General features: G+C 41.2%; 1 protein-coding gene across 4 annotated transcripts; it reads right to left on the reverse strand.

The window, feature by feature from the left end:
• Window positions 1–611: 611 nt before the first annotated feature.
• Window positions 612–12,233, reverse strand: klhdc3l (kelch domain containing 3-like). Of its 4 annotated transcripts, none has more exons than XM_020099599.2 (8): window positions 11,931–12,233; window positions 6,693–6,885; window positions 6,442–6,524; window positions 6,238–6,316; window positions 4,853–4,899; window positions 3,950–4,070; window positions 3,421–3,610; window positions 612–1,606 (listed from the first exon to the last, which is right to left on the reverse strand). In XM_020099599.2, exons 2-8 carry the CDS (start codon window positions 6,859–6,861, stop codon window positions 967–969), a joined length of 1,329 nt encoding a protein of 442 aa, XP_019955158.1. In that variant the 5' UTR covers window positions 6,862–6,885; window positions 11,931–12,233; the 3' UTR covers window positions 612–966. The 4 variants fall into 4 exon arrangements, with proteins under 4 accessions (XP_019955158.1, XP_019955160.1, XP_069388509.1 ...); XM_020099601.2 differs by having other exon boundaries at window positions 11,573–11,954; XM_069532408.1 differs by lacking the exon at window positions 11,931–12,233 and adding an exon at window positions 11,453–11,584.
• Window positions 12,234–13,258: the final 1,025 nt, after the last annotated feature.

The following is a 13,258-nucleotide window of genomic DNA, read 5'->3' on the forward strand; positions in this document are numbered from 1 at the left end:
TAGTATACTGTGCCTCAACTCCTGCAGTTACTGGTGAGACAGAGGGACCAACACAACACTGAGCTCTGGCGCCATCGTGTGTAGGTTAGGTCATATTATAGGGATCGTCAGAAGGATGATGCCATGTTTGTGTCATGTAAAGGAAATCGTACATTGTCAGATGCACCCTGCAGATGTGGCAGATTGTGGGTTTGAAATATGTCACATACATTCAGTACGAATAAACAATAAACTACCACAGGAGGAGGTCGAAGGTGTTGACTGATCCTGATTTTCATGCGTTATGCACCATACTCAGAACTTGTATACACATTTCCTGACAGCATATGAAAGTAACAAGTGAAGCCCAAATGTGTTGATCGCACCCTGGTGGCTGTCTGCTGCACATGTCATAAACTCCTCATCAAGCAGACAGTGCAGCTCCACACCGCAGACTCTGAGTCCAAATGGAGTCACAACATGGCAGCACCTGAATCCGAGATATGCTGGCTTCATTTTTGTTCAGTTGGAGTGAACAGAGAAGCTTCTGTACAGTCAGTGGTACTTACTCCTTTGTGTTCGTAATAACACTACTGCTTATATACTTCTTAATCCATCAATCCATTCATCAATCAGATATACTTCTTTTTGTTTATTGGCTGTAAGGGTCTGGAGCTATACACACTTGTTAATGACTTTAGTAACTTACAAGGTCTTTCTGTCTTCATGCCATTTTCGAATGATTTATTTGAGCAACGCTAATATAAAATGTGAGAAATGCATAAATTCACAACAAAAAAATAGACAGTAGTTTTATAGAAATATTTCAAGTTGTTTTCTTATTTACAGGATGATGTAAGCTCTTTGAATATGTGAGATTAAAAAATATAAAGTGATGTTAGAACACTGACGAAGTGATATTATAACACAGTTTTTCAACACTCCTCGTGTGAAGAAAATATCTGTTGAATGTTCTTTCACAGGCCACTATGAGTCAGTGAGAGTCATTTGCCATATAGACATCGGGCTGTGACTGGAGCACGGTTTCCCTCCAAGCACCAGCAGCAGATCGGGCAGGTGCTGGATTATGTCACTATCGTCCTCATTGATCAGGTCTTCGTCTGTGCAGCTCCACTGTTTCCTGAACGCTTTGTTCTCAAAGGTCAAACAGTATCCGATCTGCTTTGTATCTTTCTCTATCAAGCGCTCTTTGCTATTGTCCAGTTGAGAAGATTTCATGAGTGCTTTGCTCTCGTAGCACTTGTCCAGGCTGAACGTCTCCAGCTCTATAGCTCCCTCTGATCCAAGAAATGTGAGAGGTGCAGGGAAACACTTGTTCTTGAAGGGCCTCAGCTTGTCCTCCATTAGGCTGGGTTGGTGTCCTGAGGTGGAGGACGGGCTGCTGGTGTCGGACTTGTACCCCGGACCCAGACCAGTGCAGCAGTGGTGGATCTTGTCCGGGGGGCTAGAGCCTGGGAGGGTAGCAACCTGCCCCCACGTGTGAGAGGTGAAGCTGTACCTCCACAGGCAGTTGTTTGGGGAGTTCTGGCTCTCGCCTCCACCAAAAAGAAGCATGCTGTCCTTGTAGGCTACAGCTGAGTGACCCATCAGTCTGGAGGGACCGGACCTGAGGGAAACAATCATAGGGGGTGGTAAGAGGACGGAAAACACACAACACATTGTTTACTGTGTGCACTGGCCTCTTCCCCAGCTGTGACAGAGAAAGGCTGGAAATCCTTCAATTATACACTTAGAATAAATCCTACAGCTGAAGAGACGACTTACGTCAGCCTGATCCATCTAATTTCCTGAATCCAACCAAAAGTAAAGGTGCTCAGTGTCACATATCACAAGGCTGCACTATTCTTGTTTTTCTCTGCAAGATATAGGTATTGTTTTTCTAGGTTTGGCTATCATTCCATCCTGGAATAATGATTTTACTCAATTTTCATTTGAATTTTTATGCAAAATTGAGAAATCAAAAGGCAACAACAGCACAAGTATGAGTGTATAACTGCTTTCAGACCTGAAGTGAATTACTGATAAGCTCCTGAAATTTTCTGGAGGGGCTGTACGTGAGAACGCAAATGTCCAAGTCAGTTGCTGCAGACTTTCTCAGGATGTCTGAATGAGCCCATGTGAGAACACAGCAGGATCTCCTGCTGTTCTCACATGGGCGAGTGGGCGAAGTTTCTAGAATGTCACAGAAGCAGAACTAAAAAAATAATACAAATATCTCAGAATGAAAAAAAGAGGATGCACGTTATACACACCATACACATTGAAGACACGGACTCTGAGCAGAAATCTGAAATCGTGAAATCTGAGCACAAGGTAATTCATCTCTTTCCCAAAATACAAGGCTGTGGTAAAGAGAGAGAAACCTGTCACCAAGCAAATACAGGTGTTGTCTGATAGATGGAAAGAGCAACTCAGGGACTGCTTTGAAAAGACATTTTCCTTCAATCCCGCCAGGAGGCTGATGAATTGACAGACACTATTACGTCATTAGTACATTAAATTCTGTGTGTGAAACTAAACCTGAAAATGTTCCCAAGTCTTGGGTATTAAAACAGTGGAAAAGCTGTTTTAATGAAAGGACATTTGTTTTCTGCACTGGTAATAAGGAATTACTGTGAGAAAAGGAGACCGTTAAGTGGGGACATTTCTAAAGCAAAATTTGATTTTTAAAATAAAATAGAAAGCCCATTTTTAACTGGTAATGTCCAAGACAGGGGTGGGAGAGACTACAGATCTGCTAGATCCACTTCAGTTTGCATATAAGAGCGACACAGGCACAGATGATGCTGTGCTGTCTCTGCTTAACAGTAACAATATATGCCAGAGTCCTATTCATGGATTTTAGCCCAGCTTTTAATTACTGCTATCTGCTTGTTTGTTTTTGATGTTGTTGTTATTTTATGTTATTTTAAGACAATAAAAATATATTCTAACGTCAACTTGGAAAGACGAGATTTGACAGCGGTTGGGGGTAAGGGCTGACACCAGTGCAGATGTACTGTAAACAAAAATGTGTGATCTGCGCAGCTGAATTCAACATCCTGCCTTGTGCATGCTGTGCCACCCCTCACCTGAACGAGATTCCCGTGTTGTTTTGAGTGCTAATTTATCCGCCTCTCCTCATGCTTGTAGAGGAAGGCACAAGATTCTCTTTGCAAGGTGCTGCAGCCATAGGAATGAGGAGCCTTGTTCCCCCCAAAAAGAAAGAAAATTGTCCTCCGATGTCTCTTCCAGTTGGCCAATGTCACCCACCCAAACATATCCACTATTAATCAGAAATGTTAATTTTTACGACCCTACCCAGCTTGTTACCTTGTTAAGGCTAACAACAGCTAATAATTAGTCGTTACATTAGTCAGCTATCATCGTCACCATTCAGTCCATTAAAGGCAAACTGGTGATTTTGAAATCACGTCTTACTTGGTTCTGAGGGAACTCCAAGTGTGGCTGATGGAACTCCACTTCCAGAAGTCTCTCTGCTCCCTCAAGCCTTTCAAGCCCCCAAACAGGTACATGCAATCCTGGTAGGCCACGGCTGAGTGACTGTGCCTGGGGCCTGGGCCTGAAGAGCCCTGCTGACAACCACTCAGCAAGGACCAAGCCATGGTATCTGTCACACATAAAAACACAGAGGCACAGATAATTAATACACATATTGGAGTTTGCTCCAGGTAGTCATCATGTATTTCTGACATGCTGCCAGTGAACAGTCGAAATGCCTTTCTTTAACAATTTGTAACTTTTACCTGATGTTACAGAGCCCCCATTTATTCTTTGTTCATTGCAGTGTATGTAACACAGCCTGCTATGATTGTACTTTTACTATAGTTCCAAGCTTGTGTCTGTGTCGTCATCATTAGAAGTGCGTACATACCTGACACATTACTCAACAAGTAAAAACATGCTGTGAATATCCTCGTGTAGCTGTGAAGACATCTTTTTAACTCACCAAAATCCAAACCCCAAAAGTCCTGTGAAGATCCTTTCATGTCTATGAGACCTCCATACACCAGCATGTCAGAACCAACCACCACAGCACTGTGTCCCTTTCTGTTGGTTGGCATTTTGGTCTACACACACAGACAGAAATATACACACATATAAATACATAGAGTTGACTCACCATCTGCTAACAGACAATGGGACTCACTTGAAACTTTCAGTTTACTCTCAGATACACTGGATAGTTTTCCAAACTCTAGGTGCTGAGACGTCTCTGACATGTTGAACCTGCCTGAAACGCCTTGAAATGTGTAATTTCCTTTTTTTTTTTGAAATGCAGAACTTTCTCAGAGCTTAAATTTCTCAATACTTGCTGCTTCTACCAGCTTACTATACAGAGATTTGTGATGTGTCAATTTCCGTCAGCATATGTGGCATTTGACTTGTTGTGGGCCATTTTCAAAAATGTGGAAGTTATTCATTGACTTTTTCCATATCTTTCTAGCATTGTTGTAGTTTGTAAGCCTGCCACATTGTCACATTCTTGCAGTACCAGTGCTGGTTACTCTAGTGAGAGCTCTGATGCACAACACTATCAATGAGACGTCATTCTATCAATCTCTTTTCTACTATTTCTTATTTCTATTCCAATTTGAGTGATTGATTGATTTTTGTGGAAAAGCAATTTATAACAATTTATTTATTTTTTCAAATACGGATCTGGACGTCAATTACTATGGCAACAGTTGAAGCTTTGAGGCATGCAGGTCAGCCCTATCCTGTGTTTGTTTGATAGTATTTGTCCTCTATTTTAAAACAGGCTACATTGGAAGCAAACATGGCAGGATCAAGAGGAGAGTGGTTTCATAATATCTGATACTTTGTGAAATGTTTGAAAGGTGCTATGTACCTGAGGGGAGCTCATCTTACTCTGGTAGGTCACCCAGTTCTGCTTTGCTGAGGGAAACACAAGGAAAAGGAAAGTAGAGCACATGTGACTTCTTTTGTTGTTTTTTTGCATACCTCATGTTCAAATTTCAAACTTCTATAAAAGGGAAAGAAAAACATTAAAGCCATCATTTTTTCAGAAGGATAAAGGTCTGCTGAAAAAGTAATACAAAGTTCATAGAGTAGAGTGTAGAGTAAAAGCTGACAGAGACTGAAGGAGGATTTAAAATGTATAAACCCTGTGGTGGTGAACTGTCTCTTCCTTCTTAGCTCAAACAATGAGAAAAACTTCAAAATGGATATTTTAACCTGTTGGAAGACATTGTCCAGAGGAAATATTAACTCTAGAAACCTATGTCAAGTATGTTGAGGACTTTTTGTATTTCCTCACACATTACTGTATATGCCACTATATACCATATTATATATATATATATGTATATATATATAGTGTATATTACATTATATCTGTACACCATTAAGAGAAGAGTGCCTGGCTAATTCCACAGATACTCTCTTCTCTCTCTAAGCAGTACCCAAGGTCAGGTTATAGATAAAGAACCAACCAACAGTACATTGTAGTGTCTACACTCAGAGACATTCATATATAACTCAGATGCACCGAGAGAGAGACACCAACTTCAACTCTTTTGCGGCAAGACATAAGGACACAATGTGGTTTAGGGATGAATACTTTAGACTGTTGGAAGGGACGACGGAAGTAGAGGGAGATATATGGGGAAGCTGTGTGAGACATCTTCAGACTTGGAGGTGACAGTTGCTCATGTTACTCTGTTAGCGTTTGTATATTTTTGCACCTTCTGGTCTCCTTGATGCATCAAGTCTACATTAAACTCTTCTGCTGCTGCCTGAGTTCTCCTTTCACCAGCTTCCAGATAACTTCCATAACAAAGTACAAGATATGACAGAAATGGGAAACAGTTAAACTGGCAGAGGGACAGTGATAAACTGATTCAATCAAATGAAATAGTCAATTAATTTGAATTTCTGAAATAATAGCTATAGTTTAATGATTAACGATTAATTTTGAGGGAGGACAACAGAACTTTGGAAAACAATAAATGTGGATGAAGCCATTATATTATTATATTGATTATTATAATTCAAGATTATATAACATTATACATTTTATTTTTATTTTTATTCAAATAGTACATTTCAATGCATAATTGAAGAGTTTTTTTCTTTAGTTCGGAAAATGGGATTTTTGCACAAGTACCGAAAGCACAGGTTTCACAAACAACTATAGACGAGTGAGACAGGAATCAACATTCATGGCTGACAGTGCAAGTTGCATCTTGCATCAACGTCTGAAGTGGAACTCACCAATGTCAAACACCCAGAGGGCACATCTGCACATGGTGTATGCAGAATCCAACATGCCTCCAAACACATACAGCAAGCCCTGGAAAGACACACACACACACACCACATAGGGATTTTGTCAGATACATAAGTGACAAATATATTTTTAGTAGTTATAGTATGAAAAGGGGATTAAAGAAAAATGTTATTCAGATGGGTTTGTACCTCATGGGCCACCATAGAATGTTCCTCTAGCTCTTCTGGTGCAGCTTCACTGCTGCAGCTCAGCTCCTTCCACTCGTTGCACACTAAGATATTGGACAAAATTGTGTGTTTGATTGCAACGCAGCTCATTGTTCTCTGTTTTCTGGCTTTTGATTAGGTCCATACTAATGGCACTGAACCTAGTAGGTCACTCACATTGTTGCTTTGAATGTGGCACTGAAATGACACTAGTCACGTTTGTTTGCTCTTACCTACACTGTACCTCCAGAAATCCCTCAGACAGCTGTTGTCTCTTCCGCCCAGGATATATACGTGTCCATCGTAGCTGCAGCAGGCGTGCTTGTAGCGGTCACATGGGGACCTGCTGCTCTGTGGGAGCTGAGTCCACAAACAGGGACTACTCTGACTCATAACTGGCATCTTCCACTCCTACTGGACCATTTTCTAAAAGAAGCAACAAGAAAACAGGTTAAGGAATGAATGGGATGTAGTAAATAAAAACCCATTGCACTTTCACAACTCTACCTGGTCCTTTTCTTGGCATATGAAATGAACGGCACCCCTGTATCTGTGTGGATCAAAATGGTCACAATGTTTGCTCCCTCAATCCACAACCAATAATATAGGATTCAAGGACTCTAAAGGGCTCAATGTAAAGGGGCCCAAAGACAATCTGGACCAGAGGTGTCTGCACAACAGGGGACCTCAAACACTTATTGGAAAGATGAACAGTCCAACCAGTGTGGTAAATTACAAATACTTCAATTCATTTGTTTGGAATATTTCCAGGGTTCAACCAGCACTGCTGCGACAGCTGAAGCAGCAAGAGAGGGTCAGGAAGGGACAGCAGCTGATGAAGACAGAGAAGCGAGGAGGAGGAGGAGGAGGCTGCAGCCAACATGGTGCTGAGGGAGACCCAGGGGCAGAAGCAACAGGTGAGACTGACAGCAAACACAGAGACAAGTCAACTGTGGCTCGGGTGGTAGAGCCGGTCATCCTCTAACCGGAAAATCAGCTGTTCGATCCCAGTCTCCATATTTTCCTGTGCCAAGGTGTCAAAAACTGAACCTGTGCCGATAGTGTGTGTCTGCACATAGATGCACTGTATGAACGTGTGTATGAATGGGTGGATGGCTAAACCTGTACTGTAAAGCACTTAGAGGATTCATCCAGATTAGAAAAGTGCCAATTAAATACAGGCCATTAACTCTATATGCAGTATTTTACTTGTATCTTCTTCTTCATCTTTCGGCTGCTCCATTTTCGGGGTCCCCGCAGCAGATCATCTGCCAATATATCCACTACCCCTCCTATTTGTGATCCGCATGTTTGTTTTGGCACAAGTTTTACGCCGGATGCCCTTCCTGACGCAACCCTCACCATTTATCCGGGCATGGGACCGGCACTAGAACTACCCAAAAGTGTATCCCTAGTGGCTGGTTTCAGTATTTTACTTGTATATGACAAGTTAACTATTTGCAGTCTAGCACCTTATATATATTATCATTAAATAATACAGAAGTATTCAATGATACCATATGAAAGGTATTGTATACATTATTATACACTTCCCTTCACTCCATTATAAATGTTTTATAAATGTTTATAAAAATGCATGTTTAAAAATGTCTGGTCCCTTGTGATGTGTCTGTGAACAGGAATAGAGAACGGATGATTAGTTAACCCTTGACCTCTGATGGCGCCTGTTATCCTCTACATCCTCCAACAATGACAGCAAAGGCAACAAGCCTTGATGAGCCATTGCGTGTTGGCAGCGGAGTGTTCTCTGTTATGGTTGTGGAGATCATGGCTACCCTCCTGCACAGCTGGGACTCTGACTCATGGTCACCTGACTGCTGCTATAAGCTTGTTGTCAAGAGGGACACACACGCTGCCACAGACAGACAGTGGGGTGTCGCTCTGGGGACAAAGTCAGAAACACAATTAGAAAGGCAGAGAAAGAAAAAGGAGCAGGTCTATTTAGAAACACTCAGTATGTCTAATAACAAAAAGGTGCTTTTTGGCAAATTTTTATGAAAAAATATTTTCAAAAAATAAACCATGGCACTTCTGCTGTGGAAAAATGTTAAAGCTTTTATTAGAGTGGCTAATGCATGGCAAGAATTATAAATATTATCTTTGCCATGCAGTAGCCACTCAAATATATGTATATATATATATAGTTATCCAAAGTAAGAGGGTCTTGGTTTACTTTCTTTTTTGTATCAGAAACAAAATTGATGCCAAAAAAATGCAGCTAAAATGAAGAAAGGAGACAATTAGATTTACGATATTTTTTATATTTTTACGTTTTTATCGATCTAATAATTCCGGAAATGTCTGTCTGACTGTGACCCACATATCATGAGAGTGGTTCATCTTATCGGCTCCACTCTTCACATGTGTGTTGTTATGGGCCCAAGGAAGTGCAGTTTCAAATTTGGTGCTGTTTGTACACATGACACAGTCAACATTAACAAACCTTGAATAAACAGGCCACCAGCGCTCTGTAGCAGCAGCGGCTGGGGCTCATCTACGCAAGTGGCGTTGTCGACCACGATCACAGCACGTTCAGGACAACAGCAATGAAAGCTGATACTCTGCGGACTGAGTCGAGCGCCACTGAGCTTTGAGCAAACAGATGAACAGCTCTTTTTTGCTCTAGCTCAATATTGCAGGTCACTTTTACAGTGTAAGAAAGAAAGCTGCAACCAGCTTTGCCACAGGGCAAGTAAACAGGCGAGGCAAAACTTAGAAACAGGCGGGTTTAGAATGGGCACTACAATAGTTAACTCTTAAAGAGATGAGTCAACTTCTTCAAACATTAAAAATTAAAGACTGGATGTAATTTGGCACTGACATGAGGATGCACATCACCACATGCACACATAAAACTATACGCTCTCATGGATAACATTTGGAGCTGCAACCAATGATTATTCTCACAATCTATTTTCTTTTTCGATTCATCAATGAATCATTTGATCTGTGAAATTTCAAAAATAGACCAACATTCAAAAAGATTTTTAAAGTGGCAAGAACCAGCAGACGCCTAACATGAAGATTGATTTGATCAAATGATTTTCAAAACATTTGCCGGATCCAAACAACTTAGTGTTGCTGGTCTAAACGACAAAGATCGTTGTCAGCTTTGTCAGAAAAAGAAAAGATTATCCACTTTAACAACCTTTTACAAAATCCATTACGACCCAGCACGTGTAGGTGAAATTGCTCTCGAGTTATTTTCCATGCTGCAGTATCTATGACTGAGAGGACACATTCAACTTTTCCACTGCGACACAGTAGTTGTATAGGGCTGGTCATAACTTCTCTTGCCTCACCTTGACTAAGAGTGGCCTCGCTCCTTCACCTTATCAAATTGTCACATGAGGAGCAAACGGCTCTGAGGTTGTGACATTTCAAAAACACATCTCGCTCTGATTCTGACTTGTACAGAGAGCAAACTTGTAGTTTTGTTAGAGATACGAGATGTACACAGAATAGTGTTCAACGTGGTTAAAAAAAACTGAGAATGAATACGAGCAAGATAAAGGATAAAGGATTGATGTTGTCATTACAGTGCGGCTAACATTAAAGTACATCGATATATCAAATATATAAATAATTGTGACTATGTAAGTTTTGACCATGTAAGTATTGGAATGCATTATGTAACAAGGCATTTTGCAATTCTGCAGGAAATGGATGAACTGGGTGTGTATCTTTAACCTCTTCATTTTGTAAAGGAATTTAAAACCTGACTGTTACTCAGAAATCAAAGCCACTTAGAAAAACCACACTTGGTGAAGAAAAGCTTGCTAAGTGTCAATTGGTCTGCATTACTCTAACAGAATATTCATTCAGGCCTTGTTCAGACCTGGTATTAACATCCCTCCTGAGTGATCTGATCACAGGTTAAACAGCCTACGTTCATCTGTTTACACCAGATATTAAAATGCGCCCTGAGTGGTTCTCCATATCTCCCTTCCCCGCTCTGTAATCAATAATCATATATGTCATTTCTGTTCTTGGGTTTTCTTCATGCTGCTCTTTGTTTCCACAAAGGCTTATTTATAGACGATTCAACAAAAGAGACGAAAGCCACAGGAAAAAGTAAGAGCAGGGATTTCTTTTCTTGGGCCCACGACGAGGCAAAACTGTTGATGACAGTAAATGTTAGCAGAGCTTGAAAGTTGTCATTCAAGTTGTGTATGGTGCTGGTTGATGAGTCGTGACCAATTAGTAAGCGAACGTGGATCTCGACATTATTTTTTCCAAAAGTCCTTTTCCAATCGAGACTAAATGCAAACCTAGAGATTCCAAACTAGCGCAGAGCCAGCACGATTCCAAATTTGGATTTACAGGCTGGAAGACGAGAAAAGTGTGGACGCCAGGTGTGATCATAGCAGAGCTGATGCATTTTAAAACATTAATGCATTCGTGTGGACGGACCGAAAGGATCGTAGTGTTGCAACCTGCTTGTTCAGTGCAGTGCCTGTTTTTAACTGCTGTAAATTAAGCAAGTGGACTACAGTGTGAGTGATTGTGTTCTTGGGAGAATCTGGGTGGATTCAGTGTGTCACAGGAAAACGATGAGTCTGAAATCGCCACACCCTGATCAAATAATATGGGAAAAAGGTCTTGTGATTTGCTTTAATGTTTTTATCTCTAACATATCAGAGGATATGCTGTGACACTTTTAAAATGATGTGGAAACATGCAGCCGAGCTTCTCTGAAAGGTTTTGAATAAAGGGTCTGAGCACCCCTCACCTCACCCTCCCCTTCCAATCATGAAAGAGAACCTGTGGCAGCTTCAGTTGTCATAACATCTCAAAAGTTTGTCCAGTTTGGACGACTTTAAAAAACATGGCCGCCTCCGTAGAGAGGACCCACTTCTGATGTAATGATAAAAGAAAGCAAACATTTTGTATAATTTAGATGATCACTAGGATTAGTTTATATCACATTTCTGCCAATACATCCATTTCACCTCAATCTCACACACTGGACCTTTAATTCTGATGTGGTCCATATGAGACATCTGTGCCTCTCTCCTGCTTGAAAAGATCAGTTCCTCTGACACATTCCTGCGTCCCTTCCCCTTCTCCTCCTTATCACGCGTAACGTTACCCCAGCAGCAGCAGCAGCAGCTGTCTCCGGCCCCTGCAGGAGGAATGTGGAGGCTTCCCCCTGCTCTCCTCTCGCCCTGCGTTATGTTCCAGGTCCTCACTCGAGGGAGATGATCGCAGTTGTGAACTTTACAAACACTCACTCCAGACCGACGAGCTGAACCAAAGCGCGTTCAAGTGTAATCGTCGAGGTTAACGGTGAAGCTGAAGCAGCGGAAACGAGGATGCCAACTTTTTTCTTCTGCTTCTTCAGCGATTATTCGAAGCAGATGACAGACAGGATGCGATTTGAGCGTGTTTAGTTTTGAACCCTCTGATACTAGAGACGAGCAGAGGGTAAATAATGGTTGGTTACTTACAGAGTCCTCCTGTTCCTCTTCTCCTTCTTCTCCTTCTTCTAGTTTGTCTGCGGAGCGTCAACGGGCTGCTGAGGCGTTCAGGGACACCCCGTAAACTGCGTTTCCTTTGGTCGTAACACTGCAGGCGTGTGATTTATATTAATGTTATATTATATTATTTATATCTATACAGGCAAAAACATGTCTCCTTATTTCGTTTTTAAGGCAATACCACTGTTTTCTGTGCCCAGAAATCCTTGTAAAGAAACATTGTCCTTAATTTTTTTTACTTCCCTCTTTCTTTTTCAAAAGTTACATTTTTAGAACACAGTACAAGATGGTGATTATCTCTTGCACAATTGAAGCTTTTAGTTTGATGTGAAGTTTGCAGCATATATCATGATCACCAGCAGATGTTGGGGACAAATCATCAGTTGTGTTCCTCAGTGTCATCATGTGCCTCTGCTAGCCGGCCTCAGCATGCCACAACAGGCTGATCAGACCTGGGTGTGTTTGGCCCCGCGCTGGGGCCCAGTTGGTGTCTTTCCTCCTGATCCAGAGCCACTCTGCAGGCAGCGATGTTTCTATTATTGTCTAGTGCAGGGCTTGTCTGTGGAATCCCTGCTCTTTGAGCAACCTAATGGTGGATGTTGCACTGAACGTTATTTTATCTTTTCAAATACAATTACAACTTCGTCATAGATTTAATTTGATTCATTTAATTGCAATGCCAAATGAAAGGATCTCTCTCTTCCTGCTTCCTCCAAGGTCAGCTCCTGCAGTTCTGCCAAAGCCTTCCTACATTGAAGGTATCATAATTTAGTCAACAGTGCGTTCTTTTATTTGATCCATAAATGAAAACATTTCTTTTGAAAAGCTCTCTTATCAATATTTCCTCCATACCATCATTTGATTGAGGAATCATTTTAAATTAATGTAATCATCTTGTTTAAGTGTCTTCCAACATCGGAAACCAACATTATTTCTTATTTCAGACCCTGCTCTTCTTCTCCTGCTCACCTGATGTTCTCATGTTTTAGTTTTGCCTGAATAGGCCAGCCTGCATTTAAAATGTTGAGCTATCCTGTCCTAACTTTTTGTTTGCAGTAGTTGCATTCAATCATCATCATCCATCACCCTCATTGTCTCCACTCGTGAAACCAATGGCTGCAGACCACAGGACAGACTCTTCTGTGCTTTTTAGGTCATCTCGGTCCTGCAGAGCAAACTCATTATGTGTTAGTTAACTAACCAGACAATCAGTTTTAACAGAGAGGGACTGGCTGTGTTTACCATTAACTCTTGCTGACACTCATAGGCCATATGCTACATCTCTTTAGTTTATTTAT

Source organism: Paralichthys olivaceus, chromosome 10 (assembly GCF_024713975.1).
Source record: "Paralichthys olivaceus isolate ysfri-2021 chromosome 10, ASM2471397v2, whole genome shotgun sequence".
NCBI classification, from domain to species: Eukaryota; Metazoa; Chordata; class Actinopteri; order Pleuronectiformes; family Paralichthyidae; genus Paralichthys; species Paralichthys olivaceus.

Bases quoted from the DNA above. Each gene is read 5' to 3' on its own strand.
- klhdc3l (XM_020099599.2), bottom strand. From the start codon at position 6,861: ATGCCAGTTATGAGTCAGAGTAGTCCCTGTTTGTGGACTCAGCTCCCA. The intron at 6,317-6,441 runs GTACAAACCCAT...GTGTCTTTCCAG, and splicing joins ATTCTATGGTGGCCCATGAG to GGCTTGCTGTATGTGTTTGG. The intron at 4,071-4,852 runs GTACATAGCACC...CTGTGTGTGTAG, and splicing joins GTAAGATGAGCTCCCCTCAG to ACCAAAATGCCAACCAACAG.